General features: G+C 38.0%; 1 protein-coding gene across 3 annotated transcripts; it reads right to left on the reverse strand.

Moving 5' to 3' along the window:
* ZBED4 (zinc finger BED-type containing 4) lies at positions 1 to 15,003 on the reverse strand. 3 transcript variants are annotated; one of them, XM_063307933.1, is made up of 4 exons: positions 14,853 to 15,003; positions 8,876 to 8,914; positions 7,523 to 7,620; positions 1 to 5,149 (listed from the first exon to the last, which is right to left on the reverse strand). In XM_063307933.1, exon 4 carries the CDS (start codon positions 4,878 to 4,880, stop codon positions 1,374 to 1,376), a length of 3,507 nt encoding a protein of 1,168 aa, XP_063164003.1. In that variant the 5' UTR covers positions 4,881 to 5,149; positions 7,523 to 7,620; positions 8,876 to 8,914; positions 14,853 to 15,003; the 3' UTR covers positions 1 to 1,373. The 3 variants fall into 3 exon arrangements, with proteins under 3 accessions (XP_063164003.1, XP_063164005.1, XP_063164004.1); XM_063307935.1 differs by lacking the exon at positions 8,876 to 8,914; XM_063307934.1 differs by lacking the exon at positions 14,853 to 15,003 and having other exon boundaries at positions 8,876 to 9,015.
* Positions 15,004 to 16,836: the final 1,833 nt, after the last annotated feature.

Here is a 16,836-nt window from a genome sequence, read left to right on the forward strand (position 1 = left end):
TTGCAAATAAGATGTTTAATTTCAGAAACTGAATCCATCATTTATAAATACACTAAAACATAATAAATGCAAATATTAGGCAGAGGTACAGTACAGTATTTTAACAAAACTACATCTTTCCTAAAGGCTGTAGTTAATTTGTTTCCCCAAATAATTTTATCAATGCATCGGGGGGGGGGGGGGGAGCAGAGAGGAAGGAGGGAGATACCTTTTAACTTCTTTTAAAATGTGGACAGCATAATGTAAATGCTGGCGATTCTTCTGTTCGAGGATTAATAAAATTCTATGATACCTTACTTAGCTGATGGACACTGTTGATTATGGTCAGTTCTACTATATAACCTTCTTTGCAGGAAACCGGTCTATGGGCCGTGCAAATTCTTCAGGTGCGTGTGAAGTGCCTGTGCGTGCTGGGACAGTCCGATGCACGTTCGGAAGCACCTTTTCTAAAATATTTGCAAAGTCTTAGGATATTCACTGAAAATCAGCTTCTAGTAACAGGGATAATAGAAGAATGCCATACACAATTTGCAATTACATGGGAAACCTTAACTACATTTTCCCACCAAGGACTAATAAATGTTTTGATTCATTCAATTGTAAAAGGCTTGGCATGATGCCCTTTCTTTATATTTTATATTTCAATGCACTGCATTAAATAACAAACATCAATTGGAAAAATTTGAAAATAAACACCCAAAAACCTTATAAATACTCAAGCTCTAATTCAGTTACAGTGTAAAAAAAACCTGAATAGGGACCATGAATGGCAAACTTATAGATTATTGTATAACTGATGTTTCTTAATAACTCTAAGTTTAGTCAAATACTAATTCAACTGCCATCTTTAGTACATACATACTTGAACATAAGTACATTAGGCCTGCAGTTAAAACCTGCTAAATAGGAAGATGGCTTCATTTCCACCTTTATATACAGCTTTCTTCTGCAATTAAAGCAATATTCAGCTAATATACAGTACCTGGTTTCTGTTTTTTACATAATTGAATAAAGAACTACATAATACAACTGTTTACATCCTTTTTGCCATTCTATTCAAAATGTTTTAAAATTTCATTTACAATGTTCAATCGAAAGCTACATAATTTGTTTAATAATTGGGACAAAGACAAGGCTAATTCTAATAGGATTTTTTTTTTTTAAGAAAATGTATATACACTCTTATCTGGCCTGAAGGATAATTGATAAGGCACATGTAGACACAGAGAGAACTGAAAAAATATAACTAAGTTTGAAACAACAGGCATTGATTAGATGTCATACATGGCCCCTAATGGAGCAATTTAAGTTACAAATATAGTAATTATCCAGTGAGCAACAAGAAGTTTAGACTGGCGGCCTGTTCATTAATTTCAATACTGGAAGTATATCAAAGGAAGATTTACTTTCAAAAATATAAGTTTTTCAAAGTGTTCCATTGCTAGTCTTGATTGACTAAAGCTGATGTTTTCGTTGGATGTACTGAACAATCTCTCTGATGGAACGATGCTCGGAGGACAACCTAGGAATCGAACAGCCAACTTTGACAATACTGGCCAAGATGATTTCTTAAAATTCCAGTAAGTGAGGGGATCACAGTTATGCTCAAGCACTTCTTCCTCCAAGTATAAAAGCACCATTTCCTCTGGCAACTTAGTCTTTTCTTTTGGAAGTTTTGCTTTTTTCATGTCTTCCATCAGTGACCAAAGACTATTGTCCCCATAAGAGTTTTTAGATGATGAACCTATACCACAACCATTGGAAACAGGTTTACTATCATCTGAGGTAGCATTTAATATTTCTAGCTCCCTGATTAAGTCCTGTTTATACTGTTCTGCTTCTTCTTCTGTGAATAAGGAGGTCTTATAACGAGGGTCCAAAAGTGTAGCAAAAATATATCTTGGATCATGGAGTATAGAGGACAACCTACTCACCATAGCTTCTTTTAAGGACTTTAGCATAGTATCTATGCCCATTGTTTCCTCAAACAGTAGTTCAATTTTCCGGTTGAGAATATGAATCATTGGAATTACTTGGCTTAAAGTGGACATATGTGTACTCATCTCTCTACTTGCAACTTCAAATGGTTTGAGTGCATGACAGACAGATTGCATCACTTCCCACTGATCACAGCTTATTAATTCCCTGAAGCTACACTCTATAGACATTTCATCAATAGCTCTTTTCTGTTCAATTAGCCTTTCAAGCATATGGAATGATGTATTCCATTTTGATGGGACATCTTGGATTAGCTGATGCTGTGGCAAATGATATTCCTTCTGCAGCTCTGCCAGCTTTTCTTTTGCTTTCGCTGAGCGATGAACACGTTCACATATCTTTCTGGCAATGCTAAGGAGGTTCTGGACCATCCTCTGGCTTTTAATAGCTTCATTCACTATGAGATTCACTGTGTGACAAAAGCATTGCACACTTGAATGTTCCCCTTCATTTAAAGTTTTTCCTATAGCCTGATTATCTGTAACTGTAATCCCAATCTGTAGGCCAACTGATGTTATCCAGGCTTCCCACCAATATTCTAGTTGTTTCTGAATGCTGATACCATTATAGTCGCAATCAATCTGTGAAACATTTAATAAAGCTGAACAATGGTAATCTTCACACTGTGGTCGAACCCGAGACCCAAATGTTACCCAGTGAGCAGTGAGGGTTAGATATTCCCGAGTTTGATTGCTCATCCATATTCCAGAGGTAAAGTGGACTACACAACTTTCAGCTTCTTTAAGATGTGAAACAATTACTTCTTTCACACTATCATACATATCAGGAATCGCAGTATGAGAAAAATAAGATGGTGAAGGCAGTGAATACTGAGGTTGCAAGTATTCAAGCAATCGATTAAAACCAATATTATCTACAAAAGAATATGGCTGAAGATCAAGTGCAATCATTTCAGCTACCAGACTCGTTATTTTTTTGGCAACAGGATGTGTGTCAGAAAATTTGTCATTGGTTTCATCAAAAGATGAAGATCCCAAAAGATCTGTGCTCAGAGGTACATGATTATTTGCAGAAGAGGACAATACTGGCGCTGAGGCTTCTGGTTTTAGGACATGATTATGAAACCGCTGTAAATGTCTTAAAAGGCAACTGGTACCTAAATTGGTTGGCTTTTTCCCTCGACTTATTGTACGTCCACAGTGCATACATATTACTTTAGTTGAATCTGCAGAACAAATTGAAAAATGATTCCACAGTTTTGAGGTCTTTTTGCTACTAACAGGAAATATGACTTGAGTATCTTTAGTAACCATTGTGGGTAAGTCAGTCAGTTTTGAAGATGAACGTTCTGCAGAAGCCAAGGTAGCATAAGGAGAATTTGCTAAACTGACGTCTATAAAGCTCTTTTGGATTCCTATAACTTCAGGATGCCGCCTGTATAAGTGTCTTGTCAAATAGCTTGTGCCTAAATCACCTTTTTTCCCATGATTTATCATACAACTACAATGTCTACATACAACTTTTAGATTATCCCCTGGAGACAAAGAAAAATGATTCCATACTTCAGATTTTAGCTTTCGCATTATCCGTTTATTCTGATGAAAAACAGAGCCATGTTCCAATAACAATGGGCTTTTTTCAGGGGAAGAAACTAAAGAAGCTTCCCCTATATCATCTGATGATGAGAACAATGAGGAATCCTCCATGAGAGTATCGCCCAAAGGAAGATTGGAATTATTTTCTTCAGCTATTCTGTCTGGAGAAGAGCAAACAGATGTTGGTTCTTTAGCTAATTTTCCAGGAGGTGATACAGAACTTGGGTCTCCATCTGAAGCTAATAGAGGTGGTAATAAAGTTGGAGGAGCAGAGTACAGAGGGGGTATGCTTGAACCTCCTCCATTCTCCTGTAGAACAATAGAACGATGAGCCCTCCACATGTGCCGTATTAAGCAGCTGGTTCCAAGATCTTTTCCATTCTTTCCTCTGCTGAATTCATTCATACAGTGAATGCAGACAGCTTTTGAGTTATCTAGAGGAGACAAATAAAAATGTTTCCATACAGCAGATCGTCTCCTTGAGCCAGATGTAGTCTTAGGAAGCTGAACAGTTTTCTCTGCTATATTGTCTACCATTTCTTCACACTGACTGTTGGGTGGATGTAGTGATAATCCAACACCAGCTTCTTCTTTATTATTCTTTTCAGTATGTGACAGATCTGAAGGTATTTCTTCAATAGAAACTGCAGGAACAGATTCCTCCATAATTTGATCAGGGGGTGGAATCTTAGAACACGTTTTCTTAACTAATTTTATAGGAGTTAGCACATTAGTTAGATCTCCAGCGTCTGCAGGCTGAGGTGGCAATAGTAATGTAGGTGATGAAGAAAAGGAAGATATAGCTGGTATATTTCCATTTTCCTGAATGAGTACAGTTGGATGAGCTCTCCTCACATGCCTCATTAGACAGCTTGTGCTTAAGTCTTTCTCATTTTTACCCCTGCTAAATTCTTTCATACAGTACATACATATTGCTTTGGTACTGTCTCTAGGAGATATAAAGAAGTGGTTCCAAGCAGGGGACTTTTTTCGGGAGCTTATGTTTCTGCTTGAAAGAAGACTCTGTGTTACAGCTTCCATTGCTACGTCGTAAAGAGTACTGCTATATTGAGAAAAGAGAGAACCATAATCATCCTCATTTTCCGCAGAGATGAATTTGTCTGAATTGTTACAGATGAAATTCTTTTCTCTGTCATCCTGTTCATCACTGCTGTCTGTCTGTCTTAGATCTTCTCTTTCAGTTTTTATATCTATTGTTTCTAAAACACAATTGCTATCATCTTCTGGTTCCACTTTTAAATTGTTGATTTTATCCATCATCAAATTATCACTGATTTGTGGAGACTCTGCTATATTTGTATCCATGACTGAGCTCAGTTATTTCTGCTGTGTCTTCATATCTTAATGAAGATTTGGAACTCAGATTAAATCATGTATTTTAAATCATGTAAAAAGATATAGGTAAAACAAAAGGTTTTATTTTAGGCCCCGTTGTTTGACTCCCAGGATCTTTAGATCTCCAGATTATATATCATTCTTTGTGGGTGCTGGTTCTAAATCCTTTGTGTTGTGGGGTGGGAAGCCAAGAAGAAGCAGTTGAGTATACATCCAGTTCTACTATCTGCTCATATCATCTAGAAATAAAAGAAAGCAAGTAAGTGTAGCAGTTCAAGTAAGTTTAATTTATTTCCTTAAATAAATAACAACCAACTACTTCTTTACTTTTAAGATACAGGAAAATAAATAGCAATACATTTTGAGACGAAGTATAATTTAAAAAAAAAACCCCTGCACTGAATAGTTTTTTCCATCCACTGTTACTCATGGTGAGGATTCAAAGATCTAGTTCAGGTTTTCTAATCATGGGCACAGAGTTTTGTTATCCCTGTGCTACTTCATAAAATGTATCTCAAAGTAGCCATACTTTCTAAAGTATTTTGACACATTTTATGGACATCGAGAAACACAAATCCTAAGGCACTGTAGACATGCAAAACTTGTTTTGTGTTTATTTTTGGATTCCAGCCACATTTGCTTGTCTCACAGTTAAGAATTTCTACTTAAACCAATCACACATTAAATGTTGGAGGAAGAATTATAAATAGCAACATTTTAATCCATAACTTATAAACATGAGTGATAGCAAACACAGTCTAATTAGATTAACTTTTAAGATATATTTCTTTTCTTAAGAGTTTGCTCAATATATGTTTCATGACCATTAAATTGAGGCAGTTTTACTTACTGCTACTTAAACATTTATTAGGGTTCTATCTATATACTACTAAAACTCTCCTGTTTGTGTGTAACCTTTAACCAGGTAAAATGGTGCATCACAGGGCAACACTTTTTGAACCAAGGCACCTCAAATGGGCTAACTTATAGAATGCGTCCAAAACCCAGAACCTGTTTCTTCCGTGGAATAGAAATTTGGCAAATTTTATAAAACATTATATGACATACAAAATGTCATAAAACATTTCCTGATGCTTGACTGTGCTATACAGTTCAATATGAATGACATGGGCTATTTTCAAGGCAGATACATTTCTTCATATCTCTCTGAATTTTTAAGAACTTTCCCAGGGAAGCTCTGCAGTTGTTGAAAGCACTGAGGAATCTGGTAAGGAAATACCTCTGCAAACGATGATGCAACGGGTCACAGGTTATCTAGTATCTACCAAAAATATTATTTTTTTCCTTTATGTTTTATCCTGCAGATATTATTAAGGCATGTGCTTATAAGATGAATTGGAACCTGCATTCAGAAGGGTTTTCCATTAAAAGTACGATATACATCTAACTATGTATCTATCCATACACACAACCATTAAATAGATGAGATATAAATATATATTATTAGCTATATAAAACACCACTTCTCTTTGAATAACTACCTTTTCAACTAACCAAACATAATAATATGTTTATCACTGGCCCAAAGTATCATTAGCTGTTGGCTTTTTTTTAGGAAGGAAAGAGGAAATAGGCAGGATTATTGCTGTGCTTGTTTGAGATTTTATTTATTTTCCTCTTCCCAATACCCTTCAGCAGAACCCAAACCAGAACACATGAAGTTTTCTCACTGGGCAGACCCAAACTTTTGTGTAAATTAATCTTTAGACCACAACATAGACCAAGAACTTAGTGCTTCTCAGTTTATCTGACAAGAAGCAAGGTGAAAAGTTATATTTCTGTTCCCACCTTCATTAATCCAGTTGTTATCATCAGTAATCCCCCCTGCCTGATCTGGATAGCAAGCTTGGTTAGTGTGAATGTATGAACTGAACAAATATAGATATGGATGTGGTACTTGATTGGTTATCTGGTTTAATGTATAATCACCGCATCTGCATTAACGAGACACGAACATGCCTATTCATTTCACTCGATTTTACAAAATAACCAGAAGGAACAAAGTGGGGAAAGAACTGTCAGAACATGAGATTTTTTGAATGTATATTAGCTTAGTTCCACGGCCTGAGATCATACAAGGACATATCAATTCTGTAAGGTTTTAGACACCTTTGTATCATTTTAGGAAGCCAATGGTAGATTCAATTATTTTTTGATGTTCAAAATGCACTATAGGAAGAAAACTGGGGATATCATCATCATCATCCCACTCTTGTGCACAAATACATGGTCTATTTTTCCCTCCAACCCCACTAGCTCTAGAATATTTCCTTGTCTGCTCACTACCATAAAATTATTCTGAATTTCATATCAAAGTCCATGGCTTTCTATATTTTGTTGCTCAAATAGTCTATTTATTATCTTTAGTTCTCAAAATGCTGACTTTGGTGGAACTTAACATTAATGGAAGATAAGAAGTGCAAAAAAGATATACTTTCTTCTCAACAAGTAAGAGGTTAAACAAACAAAACTGCAAAATACAGCTAACGGAAATAAATTGGAACAAAGAAATTTATCTCTCAACCTCATTATGACTTGAAAATGTTTTACACCATTTAATTCAACAATGCTTGTCATATTATTTCACCCACCTTGTAGGTTTCATCCTTCTAATTGGGCCCCGCATGAATTAGGAAACAAAGTAACTTTCACACTTTACTGAAGGAAGGGACCAGCATTCTCTTCAATCCTGTACAAAAGACAAATAGCATTTAGGTTACTATGTTTTTCATGTTTCCTTATTACTAGTCTTTGTAGGAAACTTTTGATGGAGGCATCTCTCCCCAGGCAACAATGATTTAGACCAATTCAGATGTAATGGTAACCATCTTCCTTTAGGTGCTAGGGCAGTGTTTCTCAACCTTGGCAACATTAAGATGGGTGGACTTCAGCTCCCAGAATTCCCCAGCCAGCTCTCAAAGTCCACCCATCTTAAAGTAGCCAAGGTTGAGAAACACTGTGCTAGGATATCAGACTCTCCTTTCTTTCAAGTTCTGGACCCTATGGTTATTTAACTATGAAATTATCAAATTCATCTCCTCTATTCATGCATTCTGTGTGGAGGAAGGAAAGGAAAAACACACAATACAATATTGTATTCTCATCACAACAAGTCATGATTTGTTGCAATACTAAAGATGGCCTACATATCACTGAGATAATTAGCAGCAATTTGAATTTAAAAACTGAATAATTATATTTCAGTCAAGAAAGGAGCTCCAGCTATAATGGTAGAACATTTAAGAAATAAAGTTGGACTTATAAAGTTATAAAGTTGGACTTATAAAGTATTGATTTTTATGATACTGGAACAGTTAAAATTCTCTAAGCATGTTATCCTATTAGTGTCAAGAACAGCACTATTACCACAGTTATTTATTCAAGAGTATATTCTGATTTGGAGCAAAGTTAAAAGGATAGTTTTAATCAGTTTCCTTGTGCATATGTATTAGCTGAGTCTTGATCAAATTATACTGGGAATTACATCATCCATTCTATTTCTGAACCCAATACAAAATGCCAGGCTTGTTCTTTAAGAGTTTTATAACAAAGATATATTATCTTTTCTGCTGTGAATCCAATTGCATATGGTGGCATTTAATTTATGGAATACTTGCTCCAAAATATTCTATACTAGAATATCAGCCAAAGCAGTTATTGCAGCATATTTTTATTCTTGATTATAACTGCTTGGTTCATGTACCAAGATTTGCTTCTGACTTTGCTAATTTTCTTTTTTGAATAGGTGTGTAATTTATAGTCTTTATAATATGCTTTATAGTCTTATCTATATATATCTATATATATCTCTATATAACCTTTTTATATGCTTTATAGTCTGCATGGCAGACTACAATAGTAATAATAACAAACAGTAGTAGTAATTATTATTCCAAATGGAAAAGATATGTAATACATGAAAACATTATTGGCAGAATACTTACTTATATTGCGAATTATTTATCCTAGTCTTCATTACCGATCTGGGATGAAGGAGCAGGAAAAAGAAACCATATTTTAACATAAAGCTACTAAACACTCATTTTTAACAACTGCAAACAAGATATCTACATAGACATATTTTTCATAGGACAAAAGTATTAGATCTATGCAAATACTTCACTCTAGATTTGGGTCCTCAAACCACATGCATGCCCAGAAACCACAGCTGAACTATTCCACAGTCATGTTAAAATCCATACATTCAGATAAACCATTTGTTCATCATAAAAGGAATGAACTTACCTTAGGACATTAGAGCATACATTTAGAGAATTTCAGGGTTTGTTTTTTTTAATTAATGATGGCTTGTTACATTCTCCAAATCTGACTGTTACCAGTCTTAAGTGTTTTTTTTAACCAAATCATCTTTTAATGTTTTATTTACTTATATAACTTGTTAGATTTATATCCCACCTTTCTGGCAAGAGCTTAAGGTGATTCAAATGTTTAAGACTGGCAAAAGTTTTGAGTTTTGACAGGCTGACCTGAGGTATTTTAAATAAAACCTTCAGATCTTCTGGTCACTCCTGCAATGGAACAGAGAAAAGCATCTGAGCTCAGAGCTCAGTTACAGGTTTTTTGTTTTTTTTTAAATCAGAATCATGGTAAGCTGTGACTTAGAGCTAATAGCTGTATACATGGCTTTCTCCACTACCTTGTAGTGATCTACAATTATTAAGAAATAAATGCATGCATCAGCTTGTTTAATATAAATAAAATTTAATATGCCAAAGATTTTAGAATACACATAGCTATCATCTATTTTTGGTAAAAATATATAAGGGATAAAAGTTCATCTACAAATTAAATTCATTATAATAGCTGCATCGACCCTGGATGAAAATAGATATGTAACTGGGAAATTACTTTCTTAGAGCAGTTGCATTAGTTGTTTGTGAAGTTGGTTTGAAAAATATATATGAAAAATTTATATCTTCTGAACTAACAGATATTCACCTTCTCAATAACTTTTCCCCCCTTTTAAAATCACACAATTTAGGCAGTTTCCCTATATTTACTGTAGGCTATGACTTAACACTTGTCCTATAAGAATGCAGGTGATACTTCTTCTAACTGAAGCTCTAGAACCAAATGGAAGGTGAAAATGGTGAAACAGGAATAAGAAAATGGAGTGGCCACATGCAAAAATGAGTACTTTCTATAAATTAAATAGTAAGCGAAAGAGCATGGTCTTTGCTAAACATACACATAACATTTCCTGGACTATTAATATCATGAAAGTAGTTCACATTCTACAATGTATACACAATTATCTTGCGATTGTATTTGCACGTTACTGGTTGCTTGTATAAAGAGTCCCTCAGATTCTCAAAGCTGATCTTTTTTGTTGTTGTCCATAAATTGAGCATATGTTAATCATTATTAACTGCTACCAATTTTACTAATGTTAACTTACTAGAATAGCTATGTCTTAACACTCTTGAATGTAAGTTGTCATTCTGTCAGGATGGTGAAAGGCCTGATACTTCCAACATTGTCAAAGCATGCCTTCTATCAGGAAAGGATTCTTATTTATTTATGTATTTATTTATTCAAATTTAATTACTGCCCATCTCCCCCAAAAGAGGGACTCTGGGCGGTTTACAATAAAATCAAACTCCAATGTTAAAATCTCAAAAAACCGGACCCATTACAATTATTATAAAATGCAATAAATAAATGTGAAATCCAAGATGGTGTAAAATTCCAAGCTGGTGGGAGGGCCCCTAGGGTGCAAGCCACCCCCAAGAATGGTTACCCACTTTCCGCCCCAGGCGAGATGGCAGAACCAAGTCTTCAGGGCCTTCCGGAAGGTCAGGAGTGAAGGGGCCTGCCTCACCTCTGGGGGCAAGATGTTCCAAAGGGCGGGGGCCACTGCAGAGAAGGCCCGTTTCCTGGACCCTGCCAGATGAAATTCTCTTATCGATGGGGTCCGTAACGTGCCCTCTCTGGATGATCGGGTGGGGCGGGCCGATGTAATGGGGATGAGGCGGTCCCTCAAGTAACCTGACCCCATGCCATGTAGGGCTTTAAAGGTGATAACTAACACCTTGAATTGGACCCGGAAGCAAACTGGCACCCAGTGCAGCTTGCGCAGCAAAGGTGTTATATGTGCCAACCTAGGGGCACCAAAAATGGCCCGCGCGGCTGCATTCTGGACCAGCTGAAGCTTCCGGATACTCTTCAAGGGTAGCCCCATGTAGAGCGCATTGCAGTAGTCTATATGGGATGACCAGGGCGTGAGTGACTGTTCGGAGGGCTTCCCGTTCCAGGAACGGGCATAACTGGCGCACAACCAGAAGTAATTTATGCTAGTAATACCGAATCAAAAACCTAGGAACAATGAAATTTAATTGTTTGTTTTTGTTGTTAATTTCTAACATAAATCATAATTCAATTAAAATTATAGGCACCTAGTTATAAGTTAAGATGCCTATAAATAAGCTCTACTGAGCAAGACAGTATTTTCCTCTGAGCAAACATGACAAAAGATTTGATGTATTTGTGACAAATCTATTTTACCAGAATTCAGATTGCAATCAAGTATTGATATCTACACTTACATGGAAGTTTTATTGCTTATGGTGCCTATGTCCAGGAAAATATGGCTAGGATCTAAATGTTAGTAGCAATTATCTACTTTTATCAAGAATGAGATCATGGAGTATGTAATTTCGTATATCCCTTGTTTGTGCAAGTTCAGTGACAAGTTTTTCTCTCCCACTGTCTTCCCTTGTCTAGATGTTTTCCTATCCTTCTAAAGAAGCAATCTTTAGATTTCAATGCAAGAACAATTCTCACATTTCATTCATTCCAAATTTTAAACCTTAAACGAAAGATAGAAATGTCTGTTTAAACATTTATGTAGGATACTTATATTGGAGCCACAGGAAAGAATATGCTTCACAAATAAACTATTTTCTACTGGCAGATACATCTCAACCAGTTTTTAAAATTCCTACAGTTCTACTCACATTTATGCTGACTATTAGAATGAATCAAAAGAATTTTGATTTAGAAAAGAGTCATGGAAGATTATTTCAATGTATGATTACTGTGATGGGATGATTATACGCACAACGATGGAAAGATTCGGCATTACCCACCACGGAAGAATGGTTGGTGAACCTGACAGAACTTGCTGAGATGGCCAAACTGATTTCTTTGATTAGAGGAAGGTCATTATTGGCATTCATCAATGACTAGAAACCCTTTAGGGACTTTGCGCATGAAAAAGAAAATGATTTTGTGACTTTGATGATTAGAAATAATAGGTTATAGAAAGAAGGGAATTATGATGTAATCTTAGAGAGGTTTGATTAGAATTGTATGTATAACTGCCAAGAGGAAGATCAGAGGCCATTTTCTTTTCTGTTCTTTTTTCTAGCTCCCTTTTTCCGTTCTTTCCTTTCCTTTTCTTTCCTTTCTCTTTCACATTATATCTTTTTCTTTGAATGTACTTCTCATTATATATAATTTTTATTTAATTTTTAAAATAAAAAGCATTTTTTAAAAAAGAATGATTCAAAAGACCTAAATCATTAGTACTACTCTTTCTTTTAGGAAGCATCACACACTTTACTAAATAGCATTAAAGACCTCAAGCTATATCCCATACCCTAATTCTAAGCAACTGATAAGTGTGTCAGGTGAACATAATACAGAAATGGGTAACATGTGAATCCAAATATTATTTTTAAATTATGAAGTTAAACAAGATTTTAAATGCTTTTGTACACTTCCCACACATAAAAGCAATGGTAGTGAAAGAATAGTATGGCACACACAAAAAAAGAATGTTTTCCTCCTGTACATTAATTTAGACATGGTACTGAAATATGTTTTCTAGAACTCAACGAACTCCTAGTGGATCAATTTATTTTAAAGGATACTCCATGTTAGTATCAAACCTGGAAGCCAAATTAAGGCTTGATCACACAACATGAAAGTTTTAGACCCAGAGTTATTAAAAGCTTAGCATCTACTAAACTGACATCAAAATAAACATAGCTCTACTTGTATTACTAGGGTAGATCTTAAAAAATCCCAAGATTAACAAAGGCATACTTAGAAAGCTTACAATTTTACTTATGTTTTGATTTTATGCGCATCACTTTGAAAGACTTCAGCAGAGAGCATGTGCAGCAGAAGTAATAAATAATTGCATATACAAGCAGGATTGATAAAAGTTACTCGACTAATGTATTGAGTTTATGGTGCGGCAAGTTTAAATCAAACAATAGCAATATGTAAAGAAAGAAATGAAAAAACATTATGCTGTAATCAGATGTTTCCTAAGAAGTGCACAACTTCATACAATTTATTCTGGTTATACATGCTGCAAATGTTGACCAGAAGAGGCTGCATACATTTGAACCAAAGCACAAGAATATCGGAGCTACCACAGTATGTCTATTTGGGCTCTGGCAAGGTTTAGACTATTTTTATACACTTTACCTTGAAGAACCATGCTGCAGGTACAATGGGTGGAGATAGGACAAGCATTCAATTCAATTCAACATTATGTTAACTTACGCAGAGTTAAAATTACTAAGTATTTTTAAAACGTATTTGTCTTTTCTGTCATACAGCTCAATGGCACCTTCCGGAGTTATTCTGGGGGCTGCACCAGAGTATTGGGCCTGCAGGTGGTACCTTTCAATGATCATCTATATTTGCCTGGTGAGACCTATGCGCCTGTTGCTATGCTATTCATTCTAGCACCTACCCCCTAAGCTCTCAATCATCAAAGATTTTTCACAGACTTCATATGTGAACCACTTCAAATTGGAAATGCCATGCACTGAATCTGGGAATTTACTTTTTATTTAGAGAGTCAGACTGGCTACTAACACTCTGGTCTCTCTGCATCAGGGTGACTTCATACACTAGTTTCCTACATGAGCACTTCCTTCCACCTGAAAAGTAAGAGACAACTGAGGACTGCAGAAACACATACTGCTATGTAAATGTTGGCTGGGAAGAGGCAACCCTGACATTTCTTTCATCTAGCCAACAGAAGCAAGGCCGGAAAGTCCTCCCCTCCACAACCTGGACTCTTAACAGGATTATCAATCAGGGCCACAGAGATCCTCTTCAACTTTGGTCCAGGAAAGAGTGGCTGAGCTGCTTTTAAACCCCCTCCCCCCTGCCACGCCAAGGGTCCCCCTGAGTTGTTGACAAAGGGAGAAGGTTGATCGGAGGAAAGGTGTGGTGACATTCCACCCAGCATGGCTCAACACCCTCTCCCTCGTTTCCCCAACAGCCATATGGCCCGGGATAACTATCCAGGCCCACGAAGTATGTTAAGGAGAGAGCGAGGGAGCCAAGGGACTACAAAAAAAGAAGCGTGAAGCCTCGGCTGAAGGGAGGCAGACGAAGGAGGACGCCGTTTGGAGGGAGGGGGCGGCCTCGCTCCAAACGGAGGGTTTGCAAGCGCGGGCCGGGGGTGTACGCGTGTGTGGGAAAGACAAAATGAAGCCCAGACAAAGCCGGTCGCCTGGTTCTGCACCATTAAGGAAAGTGCGGCTCCGGGCCTTTCCAAAGGGGCTTCCCCGAAGGCAGGGGTCCGGTAGGGAGGAGAAGGCAGGGAGGGAATCCCTCTCGAGCCTCCGTTCCTGCCCTCAGGGTCTCCGCTCAGACAATAAGGCCGGCGCACGCGAGCGAGCGCACCAGGGCCCCGGACGGCGTTGGTTCCTGCGCCCGGCCGACTCCGATTCATTCCACGGCGACCCTCCCGGCAGCGGCCACGGGGTGGGGTGCCGAAAGAGCTCCGTGCCCAGCGGAAGGATTTCAGCGGGCGGGGAGCGTCCCTGCCACGGCGGTGGCGGAAAGGAGTCCGGGGCGGGGGGGAGGAGCAGGGGACAGGCATCGCGCGTACACCGTCTTCCCTCACCGGCGGTTCTTTGCTCTCCTCACCTCTCCTTCCAGCGCCTCCCGCTTTGCTCCGCCGGCGCCGAAGAGGTTAATAGGAAGGTTCGCGCGGCCCCATCCCATTCATTTTCTCACTTGCTTTGTCTCCCGCTACCGCGACACTGAACTCCGACTCCCCAGGCTCGGCCGCCCCGGCTCGTACTGCGCATGTGCTGCGCTCGGAGCAGGAGCAGCAGCAGCAGCAGCAGCAGCAGCAGCAAGGGAAGGCGGGGCCAGGGCATGGCACGCAAATCGGAGCGGCAAGCCGAGGCGGCGAGAGACGACGCGACCTCCGTTGGCCGGGTGAAGGCGTCACGCGCACGCGATCTTCAATCGGCGCAGTGGCGCGCGTCACGGGGACGTCGCGTGCTGTCGTCATGGGTTGGCGGGGGCAGGCGAAAGTGAAGAGCGGGGCGACAAAATGGTTGCCGCTGAGGGAGTGGGAGCCAGTCGGGACAAGAACTTGTGCTTCGGAGGTTGGGGACTAGCGGGTGGGGTGTATTGTTTTCTCACTTTTGTAACGAGAACTTTGTGGGCGCCGGTTCTGTGCCGCCGGAAGGCAAGGAGTCAACCGAAGGTGCAAGCGATAGATCCTTCTTTCAGAAACGGATGTGGGTCGGGCGCTACGGTTTCCTCTCCAGAAGGGAGTGGGTGCAGAAATCATCTCCGATAAGGAGCGAACAATATTTCTAAAACTGATGGAGAATTTGACACGCGTTTTGTGGCTTTCTAACTGCTCGCTGTTTCTGTGCTTTGGAGAATAGCTTACTGCCTAGATTTCAGGGCTTGGGTATATCATTTTCATTGGCTAGATGCCATATCCTGTTTTCTTGGGATGGGTTGAGATTTCAGGGATGAGAGGCTATATGAAACATTTAAAACACCCACTTTGCCCCTTAGTATCACCAAGCTTTTGGTGCAAAAAAAACAACAACAGCCTGACTTTTGGTCCTATCCATTGTGGAGTCAATACATGGGATGCCTCACGGTTTGTACTTCTTCCTTAGTGATAAAGTTCATCCCTTTGCTGCACATTAAGCTGATGTTAAATACACAAGAGCATTTAAAACACTACGGTTAGGGTTAGTAAATAACTATGCTATATGGGAACTTGCTCCCAAACTGTCCAAAAGTTTCAAGCTTTAATTGCAGTAGAGTAAATTGAGTTTCAGCATACAGATGGCAAGCTATGCTTGTCAAAAATGTTCTCTAAATGGCTGACAGAAAAGACAAAAACAGTGATGTTTTTTAATTGTTATCAGCTACTATTTCTTTTAAAAAGCTATCTCATTTCATATATACACTTCAACCCAAAATCCCATGCCCAATATTCCAAAGGCTCCTGTTCATAGAAATGTAAGATTCTGTGAGGCCAAAAATCCTTAATTTCTATTTCAATTACTTTGGTTTCTGCATAAATCAAATCCATCAACTATGGAAGGATACTGTTTTAAAATTAATCATGTAAACTGGATGTGGTGGAGAATGGACAGAGGTTAGTGGGTAAAGAAAACAAATGCAGATTTTCTGTCCTTTATGTATTATAACACAAAAGGCTTCATCCTGCTTCTGTCTAGTTATGTCTTCTGAGCACCCAGGGCATTTAACAAACTTCTTTTTACCAATGTTCGTTTTGTAACATGAAATAGGGATATATTTATTATCCCTGTTATCCTTTTCCATTTCCTAAGACTTTGAGTAGTTTATAGTTACGGTATTAACACAAAGTAAATAATTCATAGGGTTTTAAAAAATATATGTTGTGTTTAAAGCAGCAGTCTTATGCATCCTTAACTGTGAGAAAATACCACTGAGTTAATATTTGTTTATTAAATGCATCTTTCTATACATAATTTTGGTGTTAGTCTGAATGTGTTTAGAGTTTTACCTCATGACCATTGCTTGAATGAAGAGATGTGATGTAAGAAAATTCTACCTTTAGCTATATTTTTTTTCATTCCACACCAGTGTATTTTTCATGAAGAGACAT

Source organism: Candoia aspera, chromosome 7 (assembly GCF_035149785.1).
Source record: "Candoia aspera isolate rCanAsp1 chromosome 7, rCanAsp1.hap2, whole genome shotgun sequence".
Lineage (NCBI taxonomy): Eukaryota > Metazoa > Chordata > Lepidosauria > Squamata > Boidae > Candoia > Candoia aspera.